This window comes from Xenopus laevis, chromosome 2L (genome assembly GCF_017654675.1).
Source record: "Xenopus laevis strain J_2021 chromosome 2L, Xenopus_laevis_v10.1, whole genome shotgun sequence".
Taxonomy (NCBI): Eukaryota; Metazoa; Chordata; class Amphibia; order Anura; family Pipidae; genus Xenopus; species Xenopus laevis.
Window position 1 is genome coordinate 678,091 of NC_054373.1, and position 24,779 is coordinate 702,869.

A 24,779-nucleotide genomic window follows, 5' to 3' on the forward strand; every position below is an offset into this window, starting at 1 on the left:
TATATATATATATATGGGTACAGAATGGGCATAAAGTGGGTAAATATATGAGAACAGAATGGGTATAAAGTGAGTGTATATATATATATATATATATATATATATAATACACAAAAGCTATGAATATCTTGTAAATGATATCCTTATAAACGGTGAGTTCTGATGTCATCAGTTATAAACGGTGAGTTCTGATGTCATTTCTGTCACATGACTCACTGAAACGTGTGTATTATAATAAATAAAGTTCCCCCAGTTGTAAAATATGAGGATATTAGAAGTTACCTCGGAGTTCCATGACCTGTATATTCGGCCTCGTACTTTTATATGGTCATGAAACTCCTCGGTAACTTATAATATCCTTATAATTTACAAAAGGGGGGTACTTTATTCAATATATATATATATATATATATATATGGGTACAGAATGGGTATACAGTGGGTATATATATGGGTACAGAATGGGTATAGAGTGTATATATATATATATATATATATGGGTACAGAATGGGTATACAGTGGGTAAATACAGGCAAGACTGAGTAGGTCCATCATTAATAGTTCCACAAGCAGCGCAGAGAGAGATGCCCGTGGGTAATATGCAAATGAACAGAAGGCGGAGCTTTGGGCGGCATCTCCCGATGTTAAATACATACAGAGAATTCAGCGTGTGAGTGACATCCCAGAGTCCAGTCTGTTACACGTCAGGCTTTGAGTGTAGGCCTGGGCATGGAGTACACACAGCCGACCACTAGAGGCAGCGTAGTCACGAGTAGAGTCACGACCCCAACGATGATAGAGTTCTGGAGGCAGTTGTGAGAACACGGTTTCACTGGAAGAGACACAAGGACAGTCAGTTGGACAGGAGTCCAGTTCCTCTGAGGATTTATGGACTTATACAAATTGACCTACAGTCACTGAGTGACCAGCATTGCCACCAAGTGAGGATGAACTTATAGGAAACCACTTTACTAACGGCGCACACACGTATTACTGGGCGTATTTTATGCTTTTTGGGAGAATTCAGGAAAATCCTAACGTCAATCAGAATCTACTTTGCAAATACAAGTTACAGTAAGGAAGACAAGAAAAAATGTTTTAGGAATTCTCTTGAAAATTCGCTAGAAAATGGACAACGATCAGATTAACCCCAGACATGCCATTAAGATCACTGCAGAAATGAGACTACAAATGATTCAAAGCATTACCCTACTAAACTTATAGAAAGTTCCTCAAGCTTTTCTTCCCCTTTAATCCTCCCTCGTTGTTCATCTCTACCCCCCCCCCGAAAAGATTAACAGCTGTGTGTTATATCCAAATCCAAACTGCCCCTCTGTATAATCATATCTATATATATAATCATATCTATATATAATCATATCTATATATAATCATATCTATATATATAATCATATCTATATATAATCATATCGGCCCTCATGTATCTCCCAGGTAATAATGGAATTCATCATTGGCCCAAATAGATCTCTCTTTATTACTCACAGGGGAGGGGGGCTGTAACACTACCCAATGGAGAGCACCCCCCCCCCCCCAGAACTGGGTCTGATACAGGAACTAATGGGTCTGAACAAGGATTGGCCTAATATCATAACAGGACAGTGTGTGACACTAGAATTAACAGGTAACACATCATATTCATTCTCCCCATTCTCTGCTGTAGAACAGGTGAGTCACTTACCTGGGCAGTACCTGCCTTGTACCCCGGTCTCCTTTGTACTGAATCTGTTTCTCACTGAGCAACTGATATTCCCAGGGGAGGATAATGGGAGTGAAACATTAACCAATGGGGAGCTGGAATTCTCATACACTGTTTTCCCATTATAGATCAGGGAATAGAAGGGATTTGTCCCACTTTCCACCTTACAGGAAACCAGCGCCGACCCATTTGTTAGACACGAAACCTCCAGAACTGGATCTGATACAGGAACTAATGGGAGACAAAAGGAACAGTAATAGACAGGACAGGTCTCCTGATATTATAATATATGTGCAGATATACTGTATAGTGGTAATGTACCCCCTACTGTAAATTATAAGGATATTAGAAGTCACTGAGGGGTTGTTCTGTGACCATATAAAGGCACAAGGCTGCAGGCTGAGTTATACAGGGAACTCTGAGTATCACTCATGTATTATAAGGGATAATGTACCCCCTACTGTAAATGATAAGGATATTAGAAGTCACTGAGGGGTTGTTCTGTGACCATATAAAGGCACAAGGCTGCAGGCTGAGTTATACAGGGAACTCTGAGTATCACTCATGTATTATAAGGGATAATGTACCCCCTACTGTAAATGATAAGGATATTAGAAGTCACTGAGGGGTTGTTCTGTGACCATATAAAGGCACAAGGCTGCAGGCTGAGTTATACAGGGAACTCTGAGTATCACTCATGTATTATAAGGGATAATGTACCCCCTACTGTAAATGATAAGGATATTAGAAGTCACTGAGGGGTTGTTCTGTGACCATATAAAGGCACAAGGCTGCAGGCTGAGTTATACAGGGAACTCTGAGTATCACTCATGTATTATAAGGGATAATGTACCCCCTACTGTAAATGATAAGGATATTAGAAGTCACTGAGGGGTTGTTCTGTGACCATATAAAGGCACAAGGCTGCAGGCTGAGTTATACAGGGAACTCTGAGTATCACTCATGTATTATAAGGGATAATGTACCCCCCTACTGTAAATGATAAGGATATTAGAAGTCACTGAGGGGTTGTTCTGTGACCATATAAAGGCACAAGGCTGCAGGCTGAGTTATACAGGGAACTCTGAGTATCACTCATGTATTATAAGGGATAATGTACCCCCTACTGTAAATGATAAGGATATTAGAAGTCACTGAGGGGTTGTTCTGTGACCATATAAAGGCACAAGGCTGCAGGCTGAGTTATACAGGGAACTGTGAGTATCACTCATGTATTATAAGGGATAATGTACCCCCTACTGTAAATGATAAGGATATTAGAAGTCACTGAGGGGTTGTTCTGTGACCATATAAAGGCACAAGGCTGCAGGTTGAGTTATACAGGGAACTCTGAGTATCACTCATGTATTATAAGGGATAATGTACCCCCTACTGTAAATGATAAGGATATTAGAAGTCACTGAGGGGTCTGTGACCATATAAAGGCACAAGGCTGCAGGCTGAGTTATACAGGGAACTCTGAGTATCACTCATGTATTATAAGGGATAATGTACCCCCTACTGTAAATGATAAGGATATTAGAAGTCACTGAGGGTTGTTCTGTGACCATATAAAGGCACAAGGCTGCAGGCTGAGTTATACAGGGAACTCTGAGTATCACTCATGTATTATAAGGGATAATGTACCCCCAACTGTAAATGATAAGGATATTAGAAGTCACTGAGGGGTTGTTCTGTGACCATATAAAGACACAAGGCTGCAGGCTGAGTTATACAGGGAACTCTGAGTATCACTCATGTATTATAAGGGATAATGTACCCCCAACTGTAAATGATAAGGATATTAGAAGTCACTGAGGGGTTGTTCTGTGACCATATAAAGACACAAGGCTGCAGGCTGAGTTATGCAGGGAACTCTGAGTATCACTCATGTATTATAAGGGATAATGTACCCCCTACTGTAAATGATAAGGATATTAGAAGTCACTGAGGGGTTGTTCTGTGACCATATAAAGACACAAGGCTGCAGGCTGAGTTATACAGGGAACTCTGAGTATCACTCATGTATTATAAGGGATACTGTACCCCCTACTGTAAATGATAAGGATCTTAGAAGTCACTGAGGGGTTGTTCTGTGACCATATAAAGGCACAAGGCTGCAGGCTGAGTTATACAGGGAACTCTGAGTATCACTCATGTATTATAAGGGATAATGTACCCCCTACTGTAAATGATAAGGATATTAGAAGTCACTGAGGGGTTGTTCTGTGACCATATAAAGGCACAAGGCTGCAGGCTGAGTTATACAGGGAACTCTGAGTATCACTCATGTATTATAAGGGATAATGTACCCCCTACTGTAAATGATAAGGATATTAGAAGTCACTGAGGGGTTGTTCTGTGACCATATAAAGGCACAAGGCTGCAGGCTGAGTTATACAGGGAACTCTGAGTATCACTCATGTATTATAAGGGATGATGTACCCCCTACTGTAAATGATAAGGATATTAGAAGTCACTGAGGGGTTGTTCTGTGACCATATAAAGGCACAAGGCTGCAGGCTGAGTTATACAGGGAACTGTGAGTATCACTCATGTATTATAAGGGATAATGTACCCCCTACTGTAAATGATAAGGATATTAGAAGTCACTGAGGGGTCTGTGACCATATAAAGGCACAAGGCTGCAGGCTGAGTTATACAGGGAACTCTGAGTATCACTCATGTATTATAAGGGATAATGTACCCCCTACTGTAAATGATAAGGATATTAGAAGTCACTGAGGGGTTGTTCTGTGACCATATAAAGACACAAGGCTGCAGGCTGAGTTATACAGGGAACTCTGAGTATCACTCATGTATTATAAGGGATAATGTACCCCCTACTGTAAATGATAAGGATATTAGAAGTCACTGAGGGGTTGTTCTGTGACCATATAAAGGCACAAGGCTGCAGGCTGAGTTATACAGGGAACTCTGAGTATCACTCATGTATTATAAGGGATAATGTACCCCCAACTGTAAATGATAAGGATATTAGAAGTCACTGAGGGGTTGTTCTGTGACCATATAAAGACACAAGGCTGCAGGCTGAGTTATACAGGGAACTCTGAGTATCACTCATGTATTATAAGGGATAATGTACCCCCAACTGTAAATGATAAGGATATTAGAAGTCACTGAGGGGTTGTTCTGTGACCATATAAAGACACAAGGCTGCAGGCTGAGTTATACAGGGAACTCTGAGTATCACTCATGTATTATAAGGGATAATGTACCCCCTACTGTAAATGATAAGGATATTAGAAGTCACTGAGGGGTTGTTCTGTGACCATATAAAGACACAAGGCTGCAGGCTGAGTTATACAGGGAACTCTGAGTATCACTCATGTATTATAAGGGATACTGTACCCCCTACTGTAAATGATAAGGATCTTAGAAGTCACTGAGGGGTTGTTCTGTGACCATATAAAGGCACAAGGCTGCAGGCTGAGTTATACAGGGAACTCTGAGTATCACTCATGTATTATAAGGGATAATGTACCCCCTACTGTAAATGATAAGGATATTAGAAGTCACTGAGGGGTTGTTCTGTGACCATATAAAGGCACAAGGCTGCAGGCTGAGTTATACAGGGAACTCTGAGTATCACTGATGTATTATAAGGGATAATGTACCCCCTACTGTAAATGATAAGGATATTAGAAGTCAGGGAACTCTGAGTATCACTCATGTATCACACACTCACCAGTACAGCTCACACTGCTGACACTCACGTTCCTGCTACTGATCGGGTTGGTGACGGTGCAGCTGATATTCCCGGGGGAGGGTAACGACACAGTCAGGTTATTCCCATTCACTTCCCAGTGGAGACTGGAATTCCCAATTAGTGTGTCATTAATGTACCAGGAATAGGAGGGATCAGTCCCACTCAATACCCCGCAGGTGAGCAGCGCCCTCTCCTCCGACTCACACGAAACTCCAAGTACCGGATCTGATAGTGGAACTGACAGAGAAGAACAGGGAATGTCAGGCTGGAACTGGGCAGGGAATAAAGAGACTGAAACAATGGGAATGTGAGTAACGAGTCTATAACTATATTTAGAAACAATAAATACATTGATATTCTTTTTTAATAGGGATGCACCGAATCCAGGATTCGGTTCAGGATTCGGCCTTTTTCAGCAGGATTCTGACTTGGCCGAATCCATCTGCCTGGCCAAACCAAATCTGAATCCTAATTTGCATATGCTAATTAGAGGTGGGATGGGAAATCATGTGACTTTTTGTCACAAAACAAGGAAGTTAAAAAATATTTACCCCTTCCCACCCCTAATTTGCATATGCCAATTAGGGTCGGGATTTGGTTTGGTATTCGGCCGAATCTTTCACTAAGTATTCGGGAGTCCAGCAGAATCCAAAATAGTGAATTTGGTGCATCCCTATTTTTTAATAAAGTCAAGAGAAGATAAAAATGGTTTTATGCACAAATTCACAAAATGCACAAAATCAGGGAAAGTCAATATCAGTGAATCAGGCCGGGACAGAATTTTTTATATTCAATTTTGAAATCTGTCATGGGGCTAGACATTTAATCAATTTCCCAGCTGCCCCTGGTCATGTGACTTGTGCCTGCACTTTAGGAGAGAACTGCTTTCTGGCAGGCTGTTGTTTCTCCTACTCAATGTAACTGAATGTGTCTCAGTGGGACCTGCATTTTACTATTGAGTGTTGTTCTTAGATCTACCAGGCAGCTGTTATCTTGTGTTAGGGAGCTGCTATCTGGTTACCTTCCCATTGTTCTGTTGTTAGGCTGCTGGGGGTGATATCAGTCCAACTTGCAGTACAGCAGTAAAGAGTGATTGAAGTTTATCAGAGCACAAGTCACATGACTTGGGGCAGCTGGGAAATTGACAATATGTCTAGCCCCATATCAGATTTCAAAATTGAATATACAAAAATCTGTTTTCTCTTTTGAGAAATGGATTTCAGAGCAGAATTTTTTTCCCATGACAGTATCCCTTTAATATAAGAACAGCCCCCCCCCAGTAAGAACCTCTCAAACCCTGCTATGTCCCCCACCTTATTGCCAGTGGGATCTAGTGTGTATTGGGGGGCTTATTACAAACTGGCTGTGCTGAAAATAGTCTCAATTCGTGATGGGCGAATCTGTCCCGTTTCGCTTTGCCAAAAACTTCATGAAACTCTGAAAAAAATTGTGAAACGATGAAAAATTTGCAAACTTTGATTTTGACGTGCCTCAAAAAAGTTTTCAATGCGTGACGGACTTTTGACGCACGGCAAAAAAAATTCTATGAATAATGCTATTCCTTAACTACTAGTAAACTACTAGTAGTTTACTAACACAACCACAACTACTTAAGCTGAAACGATAGTATCTGGTGCTTCAATAAAATGAATGAACCACATATTTATGTTTTAAGTTTAATGAATCTGAAATATTATGTAATGCAATGTAACATGACTGAGAATAGTCATGGTGTGTTAATAATCCAAACAACTTGAAGTACCATCTGAATAGTTAAATTAAAATACAGATGAAAATGCTAAAAAAACGTTTAATAAACAAAAATAGAAAACAGTATAACACAAAACACAATGTGTTACATTACAGGAGGAGGAGGGCTGCCCCTCATGCTAATTTCCTAATTTCCCCTATCTCCTGCCTCAGCCCATTGACCTGCTGGACCAGCATGAATAAATGATCCCCATGGTACTGAGTTGGCTGCGGCGGTGCTGCAGGAGCCGGGGTCTTCATGGGGAGGAGATGGTGGAACTGGTTCTGGATCCTTTTGGCTGACAAGTTAATACATAACTGTAGTTTAATTAATAGTGTATTTGTACAGTACAGGTAGGTACAAGAGGTTTGTGCTGTAACTACAGGACAACTACCATCTATAAGGATGAGAAGTATGGGACAGGGTCCCAGGCACATCAATAAGGATGGAAAGTATGAGGATGGGACAGCTTTAAGAGAGCTTTTGCAGCAGAAAATGTCTACTTTGTAGCTGATTTCCTTGTTCTCTGCAATAATATCACAGTCACCTGTTTTTCCCAGGCCTTCCTTGTTCACTCAGTCTCTGCTGAAGCTGTTTCGAAGCCTGCGTCTGCGTAATTTTTATGAGCGCCAATTTTTGCACACAGCATTTTATGCGCACATGCCTCAAATGTCGTGTGTGACAAAAAGTTTTGTCATGCTAGGCAAACAAATTCACGAAATTTCACGAAAAATATCACCTGTGTCGAAAATCAAAAATTTGCCGCGAATCTAACTATGGCGAATTTTTTTCCTAGTCTCAATGAAAAGTAAAGAATGTGGAACTGGATTGTGTGTGGGGGTATGAGGGTAACACAAGACGAAGTGACTATATAAAGGGGGGCCCTCTGGTGCTGTTGGGAGTGTGGGAGCAATTCTGTCGGCCCCACTGGGTGGGGTGGGTGATGTACCCATGTGATCCCTCAGCACCTGCTGCTTCCCTAGCACCCCACTTCCAGATAGTAAAACAGGGAGTCACATGCTGCGGAACATCCAGTCACTAGGGTGCCCCCCAGTCGATATGAACCGCCCAGTCTCCCAAATACAATATGGGCTGAACAAGAGTCTGTCAGCATAACGGCTGCTTACTCAACTTGCAATGACTCCTAAACTGGCAAAGCAGGGGTTAAAAGCAACTCCCAGTTCAGAAGGAAACTCCCTGATTCTCTAACCGCATCTTCCTCCTAATCAGGATGATTGACAGGCTGCAACCCAGAATAACACTCCCAAACAACTCCCAGCAGCCCTGCCATGTTCCCCCATAGATTAACAGCAGTCTCTCTCTATCTCTCTGTCTCTCTCTCACTCCCTCTCTGTCTACCTCTCTCTTTCTCTCTGTCTCTCTGTCTCTCTCTCTAGGTTTCTCTCTCTCTCTGTCTGTCTCTCTTTTTCTGTCTGTCTCTCTCTCTCTCTTTCTCTCTATCTGTCTCTCTCTGGCTCGGGATATTGAGCAATGGACTCAGTATAAGGAAATAACAGAAGGTGGAAGGGTTATGCAGTGTTCACAATAATTCTCTGTGTTACCACAAGGGGGTGCAGTGTGTGGCCCCTGAAGTGCTGACACTGTTATTAACACACAGGAATGAGCGTTAGTTTTGGGGTGTCACTCACCTGGGCAGGAGAAGTTCATTGTGTTTCTCTCAAGGCTGATATTGTTGGATACGACACAGAGAATATTCCCTACAGCAGGAGGGGGGACAATAGAGATTTGGCTCCAGCTCTGATTTAGGGGGCTCCCCTGTTTGTCTGTCCCATTTAGACTCCAGGAGAAGACTGGATCTGTCCCACTGTCTGTCCAGCAGAGGATCCTGGCACTGCCATCCCGTTGGCACGACACATTCAGGGTTGGAACAGATACAGGAACTGAGAGGAGGAGAAACAAGGGGAGATCATTAGTGGGGGCCCCAGATCTGACCATAAACTAATGTACCAATGGCAATGAGACAATGCCCTGAGCTCTAGACCCTGGGGCCCCAAATTTGTAAAAGGGGTCACATCTGGGAGTGAAATGAGCAAGTGTTGGTGATTTCTGTATAATCAGTGTCCATAGTTACTGGTCAGGGGTGTCTGACTGTGTCTGGGGGTGTCAGCCCAATGGTCACTTTGTATCTGGAGCTCAATTTGTTACAGATTATTAACCCCATTCATTTCTCCCTATAATGATAATACAACTAAGTATTGTGATATAACAGCCCCCCCCGGGCTCAGCTTTACTCACTTGGGCAGAACACAGAGACCAGTTGGCTCCGCTCCTCACTCACTGGGTTCCATACACAGCAGGATATATTAACTGGGACCGGAGCAAATCCTGAGATCCAATTCCCACTCACATTCCATGAGGTGCTCAGGTTGACCCCATTTTCCAGCCAGGAGTATTGGGGATCAGTCCCTCCCTGTATCTCACATCCAATCAGAGCGAGACCATCAGGGGAGCAGGAGGAGTTCAGCCGAGGGGCCGACACTTTCTCTGGGGAGATAAAAGGAGGCATTTATTATTATTATTATTATTACTATTACTATTATTATTAATATTATTATTAATAAGCAGTCCCATCTGCACAAGAGAAGGTTGTACCTATGAAACATACAGATACGGACACATTTTATTCCCTGTGACACAGGTTGGGGGGAATTTATTTGGGTCGGTGTTGTTATGTTTTGGTAGCCGAGGATGATTAGTGTATAAAAGTGCTTTATTAGCAGAGTCATGCAGCCATTACGCAACAGAGACATCTACAGGCCATTTGTATAAACAGCACAGGTGTGTTCCTGCCCCGTGTCAGATTTGGAGGGGTAAAAACAGAACAAATGCAATGACTCAGGTTCTTACAGAAACTGTCAGTCTGGACCTCTCCTATTCTAAAGGCCAAGGAGGAGATTTGGAGAATGAGAAGTGATGTAAATCCCAAATCCTATTAAATACAAATGATTATTTCAGACAATTGGTCGTTAGAATATATCAGTGTCCTGGGAAGAGCCCGTGTTTTGGTTTTGGTTACAGATATGGAACATGTTATGTTTTGGGTAGCCGAGGATGAGTAGAGCATAAAAGTGCTTTATTAGCAGAGTCATGCAGGCATTACACAACAGTAACTTTCACTTTCACTTTTTAAGCTACCAGGAAGTATGAACAGTATGTCTGAGCACAGTGACATCTACAAGCCATTTGTAGACACACTACATATTCCCCCTATAGTAGGAAAGCATTTGGACAACTATAATAAACAGCAACAATTAAACAGTATGCATTTTAAAACAATATTGTACATTCTTCACATCACAAAGTCCTGGGTCCATGCAGGTAGTTTTGTGATTCTCTCAGTACGCCTTATAGGTTCACTTTCTTCAGGCCTATTGCAGTTGACATCAGGAGTAGGAAAATGTCCTTCATCAAATGGAGCTTCTCCAAAGTCATATCTAACAGGAGTAAGACGACTTGTATTCCATATGCGTCCATCAGACAGTTCATATGTGTATGGTCCTCGCTGGCATCTCACTTCAAGAGGTGTAGTAAATTTAGATTGTCCTTGTTTCAGTATTCCTGGTTTCTTAATTCTGACTAAAGATACAGGCTGAAAGTGTACTTGCACCACGTTTTCTGTCAGTATAAGCCTTGCATTTGGCTTGTTGATGTTTCACAATGTCAGCAGTAGATGACTTTGTAGGCACAGTATTTGTGGAAGTTTGATGTCTGCAACATGTAACTTAGTGCGCATCAATCTTTCAACAACCACATTTACTCTTGGCATGAAAAAGTTCTTTATAGCAGTAAGAGCAGTTTCATAAGTCTCATCAGGTAATGGTAATGTATAGAATATACGCTGTCCCTCTGCTCCCAGGCAGTGAAGAAGTAAAGCTTTTTAGCAGCACAAATCTCCCCTTGGTCAGCAGCAATAATGTAGTTTTCAAACATAAGGATCCAAGCAGTAAAAGGTATGGTAGGCTCACCAGGGTTTGGAAGAAAAGCTGCAGGCTGCTGCAGAGATAGAAGATATGGGGTGCCGTTTGTCCCAAATACATTCTGTATACAAAACTCTCCCTAATACACAGAATGAATGTCTCTCATGTTATATAAGTATTTGTGACCATACACAGATAAAAATATATACAAAAGACTTATTTCTATTAAGGAATGAAAACAAAATCTGGTTAGTGCACAAAAGGATGTCATTATATCACAAACTCCATTCTGTACAGTTTAACAAGCAATCTGTCGCACAAATGTATAACCTCCATGTAACGGACGCACTTATGTGCAGAGTTACTTACAGAATAAATTATGTAAAAACAAAGTTGGACATAATATATAATAGTGTAACTAACTAGTGCTTGTCAAGCTAGATTTGACTGACAAAATAGATATCTGTGACAGAAAGCAAGATTTTATAGTACAGGATTCATTCTTTCCACAAAATGACAGTTTTGTTTCACAAAACAGATAAAATAACCATTCTGTGAAGCAACACTGTCAGTCACATTCCTGAACCAATAAGAACAAAGCTTATTGCCATATACAAACAAGATGAGAAGTTGCCAGCTCTGCTCCACATGGCTAAGGCAAAGTATCTGACCTGCTATAGAGGGCGCCCTCTAATGTCCCCTGTGCTGCATAGTAATAAACATGAACAAACCTTTCCTAAAAGAGCTGCTGTTAAACACTACAGGTTCATAAATGGAAGTTTTTACAAATGGCTGAGAAATATAATGCTGCACTTCTAATGATTGTAGAAAAAGAAAAGTATGCAAAACATAAATATGCTCATTTTAGGTGATATGGCTATTCTTATAGTAGTAACCTGCTTGTGTGGCCATTTTGGTTAAGGGCATTCCTGCTGTTTTGCCATTATCTTATGACTTACTCCTATTCCTCTTCCTGTCTAAGCTGAGAGCAATAATGGGACAGGCCACACCCACCTGCCATCTTCTATTAAATGTACCAGAATTTACTTAGCTATAGTTCAACTACTACATAATAGATTTAGCCAGAGACTTGGGACTGGTCATGTACATCACACATTGTGTATAGTATGATGTGTAGGTTATATGAGCAGCCACTCCTAAGTACTGTGTGTAAACAAAAGACTTCAGGACTTCAACTTCACCTCCTTTCGTGAATTTGTGTCTTTTCACCGCTTCGGGACTTCAGCTTCGTCTTTTCGGCACTCCCGCATTCGGTAATATGTGAAATGGCCGCATGGCTCAGGCGCTCGTTAAGGGGACCTGGCTCTTTGAAAAATGCAGCACTTCTGGGCCCCCCTTCAGGCACGGAACACTTATCCCCCCCCTGCTGGCGGCCCTGGACATGTGACATGGGCACAGTTGTGCTCTCTGCTCTAGTGTTGTGCCCCCCTTGACCCACTCTGATGTGAAAGGGTTAAGCACTGGGCAGGTAAGGGGACGGCATCATTAGAGTCTTTTGTTATAAATAAATATAAAGCATTGTATAGCTTGTTGCTTCTATATAAATAGATTATGATCCCCTAAAATTGCCCCTGCTTAAATGACCCCCTTTTGTTTATACACAGTACTCAGGAGTGGCTGCTCATATAACCTAAACATCATACTATCCAGAATGCGTGACTGTGCACATGATCAGTCCCAAGTCTCTGGCTAAAGCTATTATGTAGTAGTTGAACTATACCTACCAACATTTTGGAAATAAAAAGAGAGACAAAAATTTTTTTTGCATGTAGTGCAGCAATTTTTTTGACCACACCCATGTTGTGGCCGCACCCTATAATTACCATGTTCATTTTACAAAGTTTGGCAGGTTATAAAAATTTGAAAATATTTCTCCTTATCTAAACTGTTAAAAATACTTATTTTCTTATCTCAAAATTGTTATAAAGCATCTTAGTTGCACCTGTTAGCTGTACTGGCCTCTCTGCCAAAAGCCAATTAAGTTAGAAACTTTGTTTCTTTTTCTGGCTGTTCAGTGCAGAGAAAAGAGGGACTTTCCAGTACAAATGAGGGACCTCAAGTTGAGCTGTCAAAAGAGGGACTGTCCCTCTGAAAAAGGGACAGTTGGGAGGTATGTGTGCACATGATCAGTCCCTAAGTCTCTAAGGCTAAATCTATTATGTAGTAGTTGAACTATAGCTAAGCACATTATTAAGAGATTACTACAAGCTAATTGGTGCAAGATTACAGCTAGGAGGAGACATTGGAGTCTAACTATAATATACAAAATTTATAACTGTGTGGCCTGTCCCATTATTACTCTCAGCTTAGACAGGAAGAGGAATAGGAGTAAGTCATAAGACAATGGCAAAACAGCAGGAATGCCCTTAACCAAAATGGCCACACAAGCAGGTTACTACAATAAGAATAGCTATATCACCTAAAATGATCATATTTATGTTTTGCATACTTTTCTTTTTCTACAATCATTAGAAGTGCAGCATTATATTTCTATAATGTAAAAACTTCCATTTATGAACCTGTAGTGTTTAACAGCAGCTCTTTTAGGAAAGGTTTGTTCATGTTTATTTACTATGCAGCACAGGGGACATTAGAGGCGCCTCTATAGCAGGTCAGATACTTTGCCTTAGCCATGTGGAGCAGAGCTGGAACTTCTCATCTTGTTTGTATATGGCAATAAGCTTTGTTCTTATTGGTTCAGGAATGTGACTGACAGTGTTGCTTCACAGAATGGTTATTTTATCTGTTTTGTGAAACAAAACTGTCATTTTGTGGAAAGAATGAATCCTGTACTATAAAATCTTGCTTTCTGTCACAGATATCTATTTTGTCAGTAAAATCTAGCTTGACAAGCACTAGTTAGTTACACTATTATATATTATGTCCAACTTTGTTTTTACATAATTCATTCTGTAAGTAACTCTGCACATAAGTGCGTCTGTTATATGGAGTTTATACATTTGTGAGACAGATTGCTTGTTAAACTGTACAGAATGGAGTTTGTGATATAATGACATCCTTTTGTGCACTAACCAGATTTTGTTTTCATTCTTTAATAGAAATAAGTCTTTTGTATATTTTTTTATCTGTGTATGGTCACTTACATACTGATATAACATGAGAGACATTCATTATGTGTATTAGGGATAGTTTTGTATACAGAATGTATTTGGGACAAACGGCACCCCATACATGCAGGCATTACACAACAGTAACTTTCACTTTTTAAGCTGTCAGGAATTATGCACAGTATAAGTCTGGGTACAGTGACAGCTTCAGGCCATTTGTATAAACACCACAGAACAGAGTCTGGAATAGAAACTCAATGATCATGTCACCTGGCAGTTATGAGAGAAACTGGCAGTTTATAAGGAATTAGGAATGATTGGGCCCTCCCCCCATGGGCCCTCCCCCCTATTCCCAGGTCTTGAGGGAGGGAAAGAAAATCTGTTTTTGTGTTTATTTGGGGAGATTGAGCTGAACAGAAAGGAGTTGGGACAGGGCACTTCATGGCTGGAGTTAAAGGGACAGTATACACATATCGACGCCTTTGCTGAAAATCAGCAAAATAAATAGAACTTATTATGACAATGCATTCTGTCAATTCTTTTAATTATAAACACAGATTTTCATATGTTTGCCTTTATAAAGCACTAATTGATAATTGAGCTTTTTTTCACTGAACCTTCCCCTGTTTATAAACAGGGCAGTTTATTCAGAGCTCAGTATCTATTTGTAAACAAACAAATCTCTCCCTTCCGTAAAATCCTTTGAGCAACTCAGTATCAGAGGCTTCTCACTAGACTGGTAATTCGTTTTATCGGCTCTTCGTCTGCTCTTTGGAAACAGGAAGTGACAGGAAGTGGAACTGGTTTAATTTTGTGCTTTAGATGTAACAATAACAATAGATATTTCTTAATGGCATTAACAGACAGAAAGTATGTGCAGCACATGTCCTATTTATTCATGTTTATAAGGGGCATTTACTGTCTATTTCTGGTAGGTCAGGGCAATTGTCAGACAGGGGCAGTTTTATTCCATTTCTTTTTTATTTGAAGGTATTGTTATGTGTGAGTGTAATTACAAGGACTGGCCACTAGAACTTTGTCACATTGAAGAGTAAATGCTGTATAGAGGCAAAATGATAGGGAAATAAAGATTAACCCTTTTGGAACATGGACCAAACCCAGTGGTTCGACACTTTAGAGAGTCTCATAGAATCAAGTTACTGTCTAATAATACTGAGGGGCAGAACTTGGCTGTTTAATGATGTGATTGGAGGAAATAAAGTGCAGAGGAAATGCAGCGCTGGAGGTGGGAACCTTTCTGTGTGGCTGTAGATTTCTGGGGATGGTTTATTTGCTGCACAAACAGGAAATGAGATTCTTACAGGAAGTGATGAGACTAATACAGAAGGGAACCATGTGTCTGACTAATGTTTCTCTGACCCGGGTACGGTTGCCACCTGGCCGGTATTTTAATGGTCCGCCGGTAAAAATGATGATTGATCCCAATGTTATTGATAGGGAAACAAATCTAAATATATAGGAAGGTCGGGATTTTGTTCCAAAAAAGTTGGCAACCCTAGACTTGGGGATTCGCAGTTGGGTGACTTTAGCTCAGTGGGAATTCATTATGAGGAGACTGGACCTGTATTTGTGACTCACTAAATGATTCTCTATACAGACTGATCCCTAAATGACCCACAATTCCACATCTCTGAATCTCTGCCCATAGAAGTCTATGGAACAAGCCACACGGGATTCTGTAATCGCAACAAGGAAACATTTAGATAAGGAGCTGCAACTCGGCACATGAACAATGATTTACTGTGTATAATAATGTGAGTTCATATGATCATGTGGGTTACTATTTGCTCTTCTCTAGGGGGCGGTATTAGCTTGTAGCTCCGCCCCCTGTTATTTTATACTGAAGGAACATTTTTCACTATTTGCAAATTACATGGGTTCCCTTTTGTTCTGCCCAAATAGTGTTTATTTCCCACTATAAGATTTAACCCCTTCAGTGCCCATGATACCCACACTCTGGTCTTTAACCCCTTCAGTGCCCATGATACCCACACTCTGGTCTTTCGCTATAAGATTTAACCCCTTCAGTGCCCATGATACCCACACTCTGGTCTTTAACCCCTTCAGTGCCCATGATACCCACACTCTGGTCTTTCGCTATAAGATTTAACCCCTTCAGTGCCCATGATACCCACACTCTGGTCTTTAACCCCTTCAGTGCCCATGATACCCACATTCTGGTCTTTCGCTATAAGATTTAACCCCTTCAGTGCCCATGATACCCATACTCTGGTCTTTGGCTATAAGATTTAACCCCTTCAGTGCCCATGATACCCACACTCTGGTCGTTCACTATATAGTTTAACCCCTTCAGTGCCCATGATATCCACACTCTGGTCTTTAACGCCTTCAGTGCCCATGATACCCACACTCTGGTCTTTCACTATAAGATTTAACCCCTTCGGTGCCCATGATACCCACACTCTGGTCTTTCACTATAAGATTTAACCCCTTCAGTGCCCATGATACCCACACTCTGGTCTTTAACCCCTTCAGTGCCCATGATACCCACATTCTGGTCTTTCGCTATAAGATTTAACCCCTTCAGTGCCCATGATACCCATACTCTGGTCTTTGGCTATAAGATTTAACCCCTTCAGTGCCCATGATACCCACACTCTGGTCTTTCACTATAAGATTTAACCCCTTCGGTGCCCATGATACCCACACTCTGGTCTTTAACCCCTTCAGTGCCCATGATACCCACACTCTGGTCTTTCACTATAAGATTTAACCCCTTCGGTGCCCATGATACCCACACTCTGGTCTTTCACTATAAGATTTAACCCCTTCAGTGCCCATGATACCCACACTCTGGTCTTTCACTATAAGATTTAACCCCTTCAGTGCCCATGATACCCACACTCTGGTCTTTAACCCCTTCAGTGCCCGTGATACCCAAACTTTGGTCTTTCACTATAAGATTTAACCCCTTCAGTAGCCATGATACCCACACTCTGGTCTTTCACTATAAGATTTAACCCCTTCAGTGCCCATGATACCCACACTCTGGTCTTTCACTATAAGATTTAACCCCTTCAGTGCCCTGATACCCACACTCTGGTCTTTCACTATAAGATTTAACCCCTTCAGTGCCAATGGTACCCACACTCTGGTCTTTAACCCCTTCAGTGCCCATGATACCCACACTCTGGTCTTTCACTATAAGATTAAGAGATCAGATTCCAACAGGAACATACAGGGTGTAACTAGACAGTTGGTTACACTCACCAATCACAGTCACTAGGAGGGAGGCAGTAGTGATGGACTTTCCACTCTGGTTAAACACTTCCACCCTGTAGGTCTCATTTCCCACCGTGTCCAGACGCTTGAGATACAGGGAGCCGTTCCTGAAGAGCTCACACTCACAGACTGTTCGCTGCTTATATGATGATGAGTTCAGGAATTTCCCTATTGTGTTATTATTCCCATCTTTCCAGGTCACCTGGTCTTTCTCAGCATTGGGATATTCCGGGATATTGAGCAGAACTGGGTCATTCAGGGCCACATACACGGGGCCAGTCTCAGCCGCCCAACCTGTGAGGGAGAGAAGAAGAGAGAAGGGGCAGTAGGTCATGTACATAATGGGGAGCAGAAGACGTTACTCTGTGGGTCACTGTTATATCACAGCCCCTGATCTTAACCAGAACTCCAGATCCTAGAGATTTAATTCTCCCTTGTTCCAAAAGATGTTACTGATCATTCATCAAAAAGGAATGGGAAAAAGTCTTTATAGTGCGGCGTTCTTCATATCTTCAGTCAAATCAGAGTTAAAATTCCCAATATGACCTGAGTGTGCAAGTGAATCAGTCAAACACACACATTCTTCTCAGAGCCAATGAGAGAAGCCAATTTGGCGAAACACGTGAGCGGCGACGAGTGCGGAAAGGGAAGAAGGACGCGCGCAGTAGAGACGATATCTCCGTATACCCTGCGGGGGAACCTTTTGATGTTAAAGGCGATTTTTAAGTGAAACGTTGTAAGTGCGATACTTTCTTTTATTAAAATGTAGAAAACATTTCCGCACCTGCTGCTCTTTATTGTGCAAAGGAGAATTAATATTCTAATTTCTAATATAAAGCAGAAATAACGCAGTTTGGTGTGTGAGTAACAATCATTCTCTACAAAGATCTTTCCCTTCTTCAAAACACAGTTCACTATATGTGATGTTGTGTGTGTAGGTCTCACCGATTCACTTGCACACTCACGTTCTATTGGGAATTTTCACACTGATTATAGTGAATGTGATTCACTGAAGATGTCAAAAATAAATGGAAAGCCAATACCTTGTCTGCTACAAACGGGTGAATCCCAAATTTTATTCCATGGTGCTCACAACACTTCAATGTTCACTGAAGATGTACATTTATTAAAGGGATCCTGTCATCAGAAAACATGTTTTTTTCAAAATGAATCAGTTAATAGTGCTACTCCAGCAGAATTCTGCACTGAAATCCATTTCTCAAAAGAGCAAACAGATTTTTTTATATTCAATTTTGAAATCTGACATGGGGCTAGACATTTTGTCAGTTTCCCAGCTGCCCCTGGTCATGTGACTTGTGTCTGCACTTTAGGAGAGAAATGCTTTCTGGCAGGCTCCTGTTTTTCCTTCTCAATGTAACTGAATGTGTCTCAGTGGGACCTGGATTTTACTATTGAGTGTTGTTCTTAGATCTACCAGACAGCTGTTATCTTGTGTTAGGGAGCTGCTATCTGGTTACCTTCCCATTGTTCTGTTGTTTGGCTGCTGGGGGGGAAGGGAGGGGTGATATCACTCCAACTTGCAGTACAGCAGTAAAGAGTGATTGAAGTTTATCAGAGCACAAGTCACATGACTGGGGGCAGCTGGGAAACTGACAATATGTTTAGCCCCATGTCAGATTTCAAAATTGAATATAAAAAAATCAGTTTGCTCTTTTGAGAAATGGATTTCAGTGCAGAATTCTGCTGGAGCAGCTCTATTAACTGATTCATTTTGAAAAAAAAACATTTTCCCATGACAGTATCCCTTTAAAGAATGCTACACTATGGGGCAGATTTACATAGGGTCCAATATCGAGGGTTAATTAACCCTCGATATTCAACTGCCGAATGTAAATCCATTGACTTCGAATATCGAAGTCGAAGGATTTACCGCAAATAGAACGATTTTTCTTCAACCAAAAAAAACATTAGAAAGCCTATGGGGACCTTCCCCAGAGGCTAAAATTGCACCTCGGTAGGTTTTAGGTGGCGAAGTAGGGGGTCGAAGTTTTTTTTAAAGAGACAGTACTTCGACTATCGAATGGTCGAATAGTCGAACGATTTTTAGTTCGAATCGTTCGATTTGAAGTCGTAGTCGAAGGTCGAAGTAGCCAATTCGATGGTCAAAGTAGCCAAAAAAAATCATTGAAAATTCGAAGTTTTTTTTATTCTATTCCTTCACTCGAGCTAAGTAAATGGGCCCCTATATCTCTTTATCTTGTTTTTTTCCCTATTTCTTTTTGATAAATGATCAGTAACATCATTTGGAACAATTGATTGAAGAGAACCTACTTGTTACTGAACTGGGGACGACGCTTGGTTCAAGATTTTATATTTTGAACTTTTCATTTAATTCTCCCTGTCCCTTATACATGTCCCCCAGCACCACTGTCTTATGGGGAGGGGGTGGGGATCCACTCAATAGACACAAACACATTCCATGCATTACTTTAAAGGAGAACTAAACCCTACAAATGAATCAGACTAGAAATGCTGTACTTTATTTTGTGAACTTACTGCATTAGCCTGAAGGTTCAGCATCTCTACAGTAGGAATGATCCAGGACACAGGAGTTTCCTATCTCGGATGTTGTTAGGAGTGTCAGTGGCACTGCACATGCTCAGTGTGGATTTGAGCAGCTGTTGAGAAGCTGAGTTTAGGGGTCGTTCCAGTATATGAGGTTTGTCTGTAATAGGGCTAATTATTAAATTCTGAGACTAATTGTGCTGGTTTATGAGCTGCTGTGTAATGAGAATCTGAATTAATGGCTCTTTAACCTATACTGTGCCTGTTATATTGTGACTATACTGTATACTGTGCCTATATATTATATTGTCTATATACTTTATATTGTACCTGCTATATTGTATATATACTGTATGTTATGACTGTTATATTGTGGCTATACTGTATATTGTGAGTGGCTCCCTAAGCTCAGTAAGTGACAGCAGCACAGAGCATGTGAATCAGTGAATCAGCAGAAAAGAAGATGGGGAGCTACTGGGGCATCTTTGGAGACACAAATCTTTACTTCTAAAGGGCTGTGGTTGCCTTGGGCCAGTGCACAAACCCAAAACATAAGGTATAACATTCCAACTCTACTTCATTGTTTAGCTTTAGTTCTCCTTTAAAGGTGCTGGGAGTTGTAGGGCACAATCCCTGTATCTATTGTGGAGTGATACCCCTGAGGCTTTTATGTGCACTGCACCTGTAGCCTTGGAAGTATTTTTGTATAAACCTAACTTATCATTACTGGGGACTATCATGGGGCGGCATTGTAATGGACTATCATTGGGTGTCATTATGAGGGACTATCATGGGTCGGCATTATAATGGACTATCATGGGGCGGCATTATAATGGATTATCATGGGGAGGCATTATAATGGACTATCATTGGGTGTCATTATGAGGGACTATCATGGGGCAGAATTATAATGGACTATCATTGGGTTTCATTATGAGGGACTATCATTGGGAGGCATTATAATGGATTATCATGGGGTGTCATTATGAGGGACTATCATGGGGCAGAATTATAATGGACTATCATTGGGTTTCATTATGAGGGACTATCATTGGGAGGCATTATAATGGATTATCATGGGGAGGCATTATAATGGACTATCATTGGGTGTCATTATGAGGGACTATCATGGGGCAGAATTATAATGGACTATCATTGGGTTTCATTATGAGGGACTATCATTGGGAGGCATTATAATGGACTATCATGGGAGGCATTATGAGGGACTATCATGGGGAGGCATTATGAGGGAGAATGCAGGAACTAAATGCCATGAAGTCACTGATAAATGGACCCATTGGGTCTCTAGAGACAATCAGGTGCATGTACCTTTAAATGCAAATTGAGGTCTATGGATTTAGCATGTGATTCTTCCTACACCCCAAGTGACTGCTCTGATCAGCAAGAAGCCCATTGGGTCTCCTCCACCTGAGGACCCCCAGACTCAATGGACAAATACCTCTATATTTGGTTATTTGTCCACTATCTGAGCTTATTCCCTGCACCTTCCTCTGCAAACTCTGAATTCCCCAGCCTTGTGTGTAGTTGGCACTGCCAGTCAGACCCCGGACTTACAACAGTGACGTGTGGGTGCCCCCAAACATCTAAATCACTGCTCCCGTGGGGTGGGGCCTCAGAGACAATCACATATGTTGTTAGAATTATACAGAACCATTAGGATCCCCAAGGGGCATCACTTACTACCCAACTTACTCAATCTTTCCCCCTTCTCTCTATCTCTGCCCCCCCCCTTACTCATCGCTCCCCAATCCCCTCCCCCAGGTGTACAGTTCCATTACATACCGACATGCAGTAAACAGCCATAGAATAAGGGGCCCCAGAGGAGAGACATTATAATTCAGCTGATGCAGGAGAGACAGTCAGAGAGACAGACAGAGAGAGCAAGAGACAGAGGGATGAATCGCTGAATGGGGAAGTGACAGACAGAGGAAGTGGTGGGTGAGGGGGTTGGATTTACATTTCTCTCATTTCTTCACTCACATGTCACAAGTCAGGGAAAACGGTGCAACCAGATGGGGGGTAATTGGGGGGGGTGATGCAATTGCTGAGAGGTCAGGGCTCTTGGTGTCGTTAGTTTCACCTGACAGTTACACCCCCCCCCCATGTAAGTGAAGGGGCTCAGCTCCAGTTGCAAATAAAAAAAGACAGTTGGTTTGGGGCAAGTCATGATAATGGGGGGGGGGCAGTTAAGGGGAACAAGCCGTGTGCCAGTGGTGCATCAGGAATAATAACTCCTTTAATAATAATAATAATAATAATAATAATGTTTTGTTTTATTGTTTGTTCTTCTTCTGTTTGAGGAAGAAAAAGGATTGATCAGATCTCTAATAATCAATTTAGGGCTCCTTCAGCCGAACAATAACTTTTATAAAATATCCCATTTGGGGAAATAGAACAGAGGTATCGATGGTGCAGTTCCACAATTTATACAAGTTGTAACTGTTTGTTGTAACAACTTGAGTATCAGTTTTATGCAATGCTGTTGTAACTCTCTCTCTTTACTTGCCTCTGATATATCTGTCTCTATCATCACCATCACCATGAGGTCTCTTTAATAAATTGCTCCTCTCTCTCTCTCTCTCTCTACTGCTTTAGTCCAATCGATGCAGAAAATGCATTCAATAAAATCTGCTGGAAACACTTAAATGAGTCTCTCTCAGTTTTTGTGTTTCAAGGTCAAATTAATTTATTATATTCTTCTCCAAGGACTCAAATAATTGCTTGGGGAGAGATGTCAGGAATAATTAATGTGAAATGGGGAACTAGACAAGGATGTCCTTTCTCTCACACCAACTTATCACTAGAACCTCAGAAAACTCTCTTCCACTGGTCTTCCTGCTTGGAAATCAATAATGTATTCGGAGGACTCATGGGGACGATCTTCACATTATTGTGAAAAATGTGGAGTCAATTTCTGGATTTAAAGAAAATTTCAAAAGGCTGAACTAAGACAGATCCTTGAGGAACCCCAACAGAGAGAGAGGGAATGAGGTGGACGTAGATGTGAAGAAGAGAACTTTAGTGGAAAGATAAGAAAGATAAGAAAGAGCAGTGTCACAAACGCAATCAGAGAGATGTAGAAGGATTAGAATGGAATAGTGACCTTTAGAGTTTGCCAGGAGAAGAACATTGGTTACTTTGGTGAGTACAGTTTCAGTTGAGTTTGGTAGAAGGAGCAAAGGAGTTGAGAGCTGATGAAAGAGGACCATTGTAGAGAGAAGATGCCCCATTCACACAGGAGAGGTTGTTAATATGCAGATTCACTGAGCTGCTGCTAATGAGAGTTGCGGGACAGGATTAAAAGTTATTGAGAAAAGAAACAACGTGGATTAGGAAATTGGAGTCATCAACCATCAATAGGGAGTATGATTTGCATGATGTTTTTCAAGTCTAAACATTTCAACTGACTTTAATATTCAATGTCTTTCTGATAGATTGTCCAGCAGAAAGAATCCCAAGGCCCAAGAATCTGCTGGACTGTTTGTGAGGCGGCCGATCCTCTACCTTCGTGCACCAGGTGTCGTTACTTTAATTTACTAAGGGTGTGCGAGAGCCATAGTTGAACTATTTCTGATAGATTGTAACTTTGGGTAAATCCAGGGAGTAGAGACAGAGAAGTACCAACTGGATGATAAGTAACAATGTTTGAGATGATAACACTGTGTCTGATGTATCTGGAAATGTTCTCATGTATCTGGAGGCAGGAGATGGTGCAATTGTATTGTCTATAAAAGGGTCTGATTGGTCAGCTGTTAGTCAACTTGAGAAAACAAATGTCCCTGTAACTAACCCTTTAGGACTTATGCATTTGGTGCAATAGCCATTAGGCCCCCAAACCCAGCCTTGTTGTGGCCAAAAAAGATGTGGGTCCTTCTCAGAGGGTGTTTGATGTTCCCGACCCCTTGTACTTGTGTTCCTTTTGGCTGGAGAGAAGGATAAAGGGACCCCCTGGGCATGTGGCAAATGGGTCTGACCATTGACTCCTCTGGGCCATTGAACATTGACTCGCGTGGGGGATACAGGAGCTCACACTCACTTCAGCAAAGGAGAGTCCAAAGCTAAGAGTTGATGTGCGTTTTCGTTGGGTGACCTTGAGGTTTTATGGACTTTTTAAAGGGTGATTGGAAACATGGTTTAATATAAAACAATGTAATATTGTGTGATTAGACAGAGAGGCTGATGGGAGCAGAGAATTTCAGGAGAGTTTGATGATGTTGGAGGGCGGTGGATAAATTGAGGAGAGAGAAAAATAAGACAAACAGTCTGAATATAAATCAGGTTTATCATGTTTCTAAAATATATTGATGAGAAGTGATGTCTGGATCAGGTGTCTGATGTCCCAAATACTGATCTGATCCGAGCGCTCTCTCACTCTCACTCCTTGTTTTCTACTTCTAATTCCTGGACTTTAAATGAGCAAATGTGCCCCAGTCTCCTGCCAATGTCTCTCTTACCTGAGCTGTGACTGGCGGCTAATACAGGTAATAATACAGGTAATAGTACAGGTAACACAGGTAATACAGATGATACAGGTAATACAGGTAATAATACAGGTAATAATACAGGTAATAGTACAGGTAACACAGGTAATACAGATGATACAGGTAATACAGGTAATAATACAGGTAATAATACAGGTAATAGTACAGGTAACACAGGTAATACAGATGATACAGGTAATACAGGTAATAATACAGGTAATAATACAGGTAATAGTACAGGTAACACAGGTAATACAGATGATA

The 24,779-nt window shown here is 41.3% G+C and overlaps 1 protein-coding gene across 4 annotated transcripts; it reads right to left on the reverse strand.

Moving 5' to 3' along the window:
* Positions 1-399: 399 nt before the first annotated feature.
* On the reverse strand, positions 400-22,239 carry LOC108707779 (Fc receptor-like protein 5). 4 transcript variants are annotated; one of them, XM_041581356.1, is made up of 7 exons: positions 21,817-22,236; positions 17,476-17,781; positions 9,453-9,701; positions 8,846-9,097; positions 5,426-5,683; positions 1,699-1,935; positions 400-831 (listed from the first exon to the last, which is right to left on the reverse strand). In XM_041581356.1, the coding sequence occupies exons 1-7, from the start codon at positions 21,863-21,865 to the stop codon at positions 704-706; spliced, it is 1,479 nt and encodes a 492-aa protein (XP_041437290.1). In that variant the 5' UTR covers positions 21,866-22,236; the 3' UTR covers positions 400-703. The 4 variants fall into 4 exon arrangements, with proteins under 4 accessions (XP_041437290.1, XP_041437289.1, XP_041437292.1 ...); XM_041581355.1 differs by having other exon boundaries at positions 1,699-1,947; positions 21,817-22,227; XM_041581358.1 differs by lacking the exon at positions 5,426-5,683 and having other exon boundaries at positions 21,817-22,239.
* Between the last annotated feature and the right edge of the window lie 2,540 nt (positions 22,240-24,779).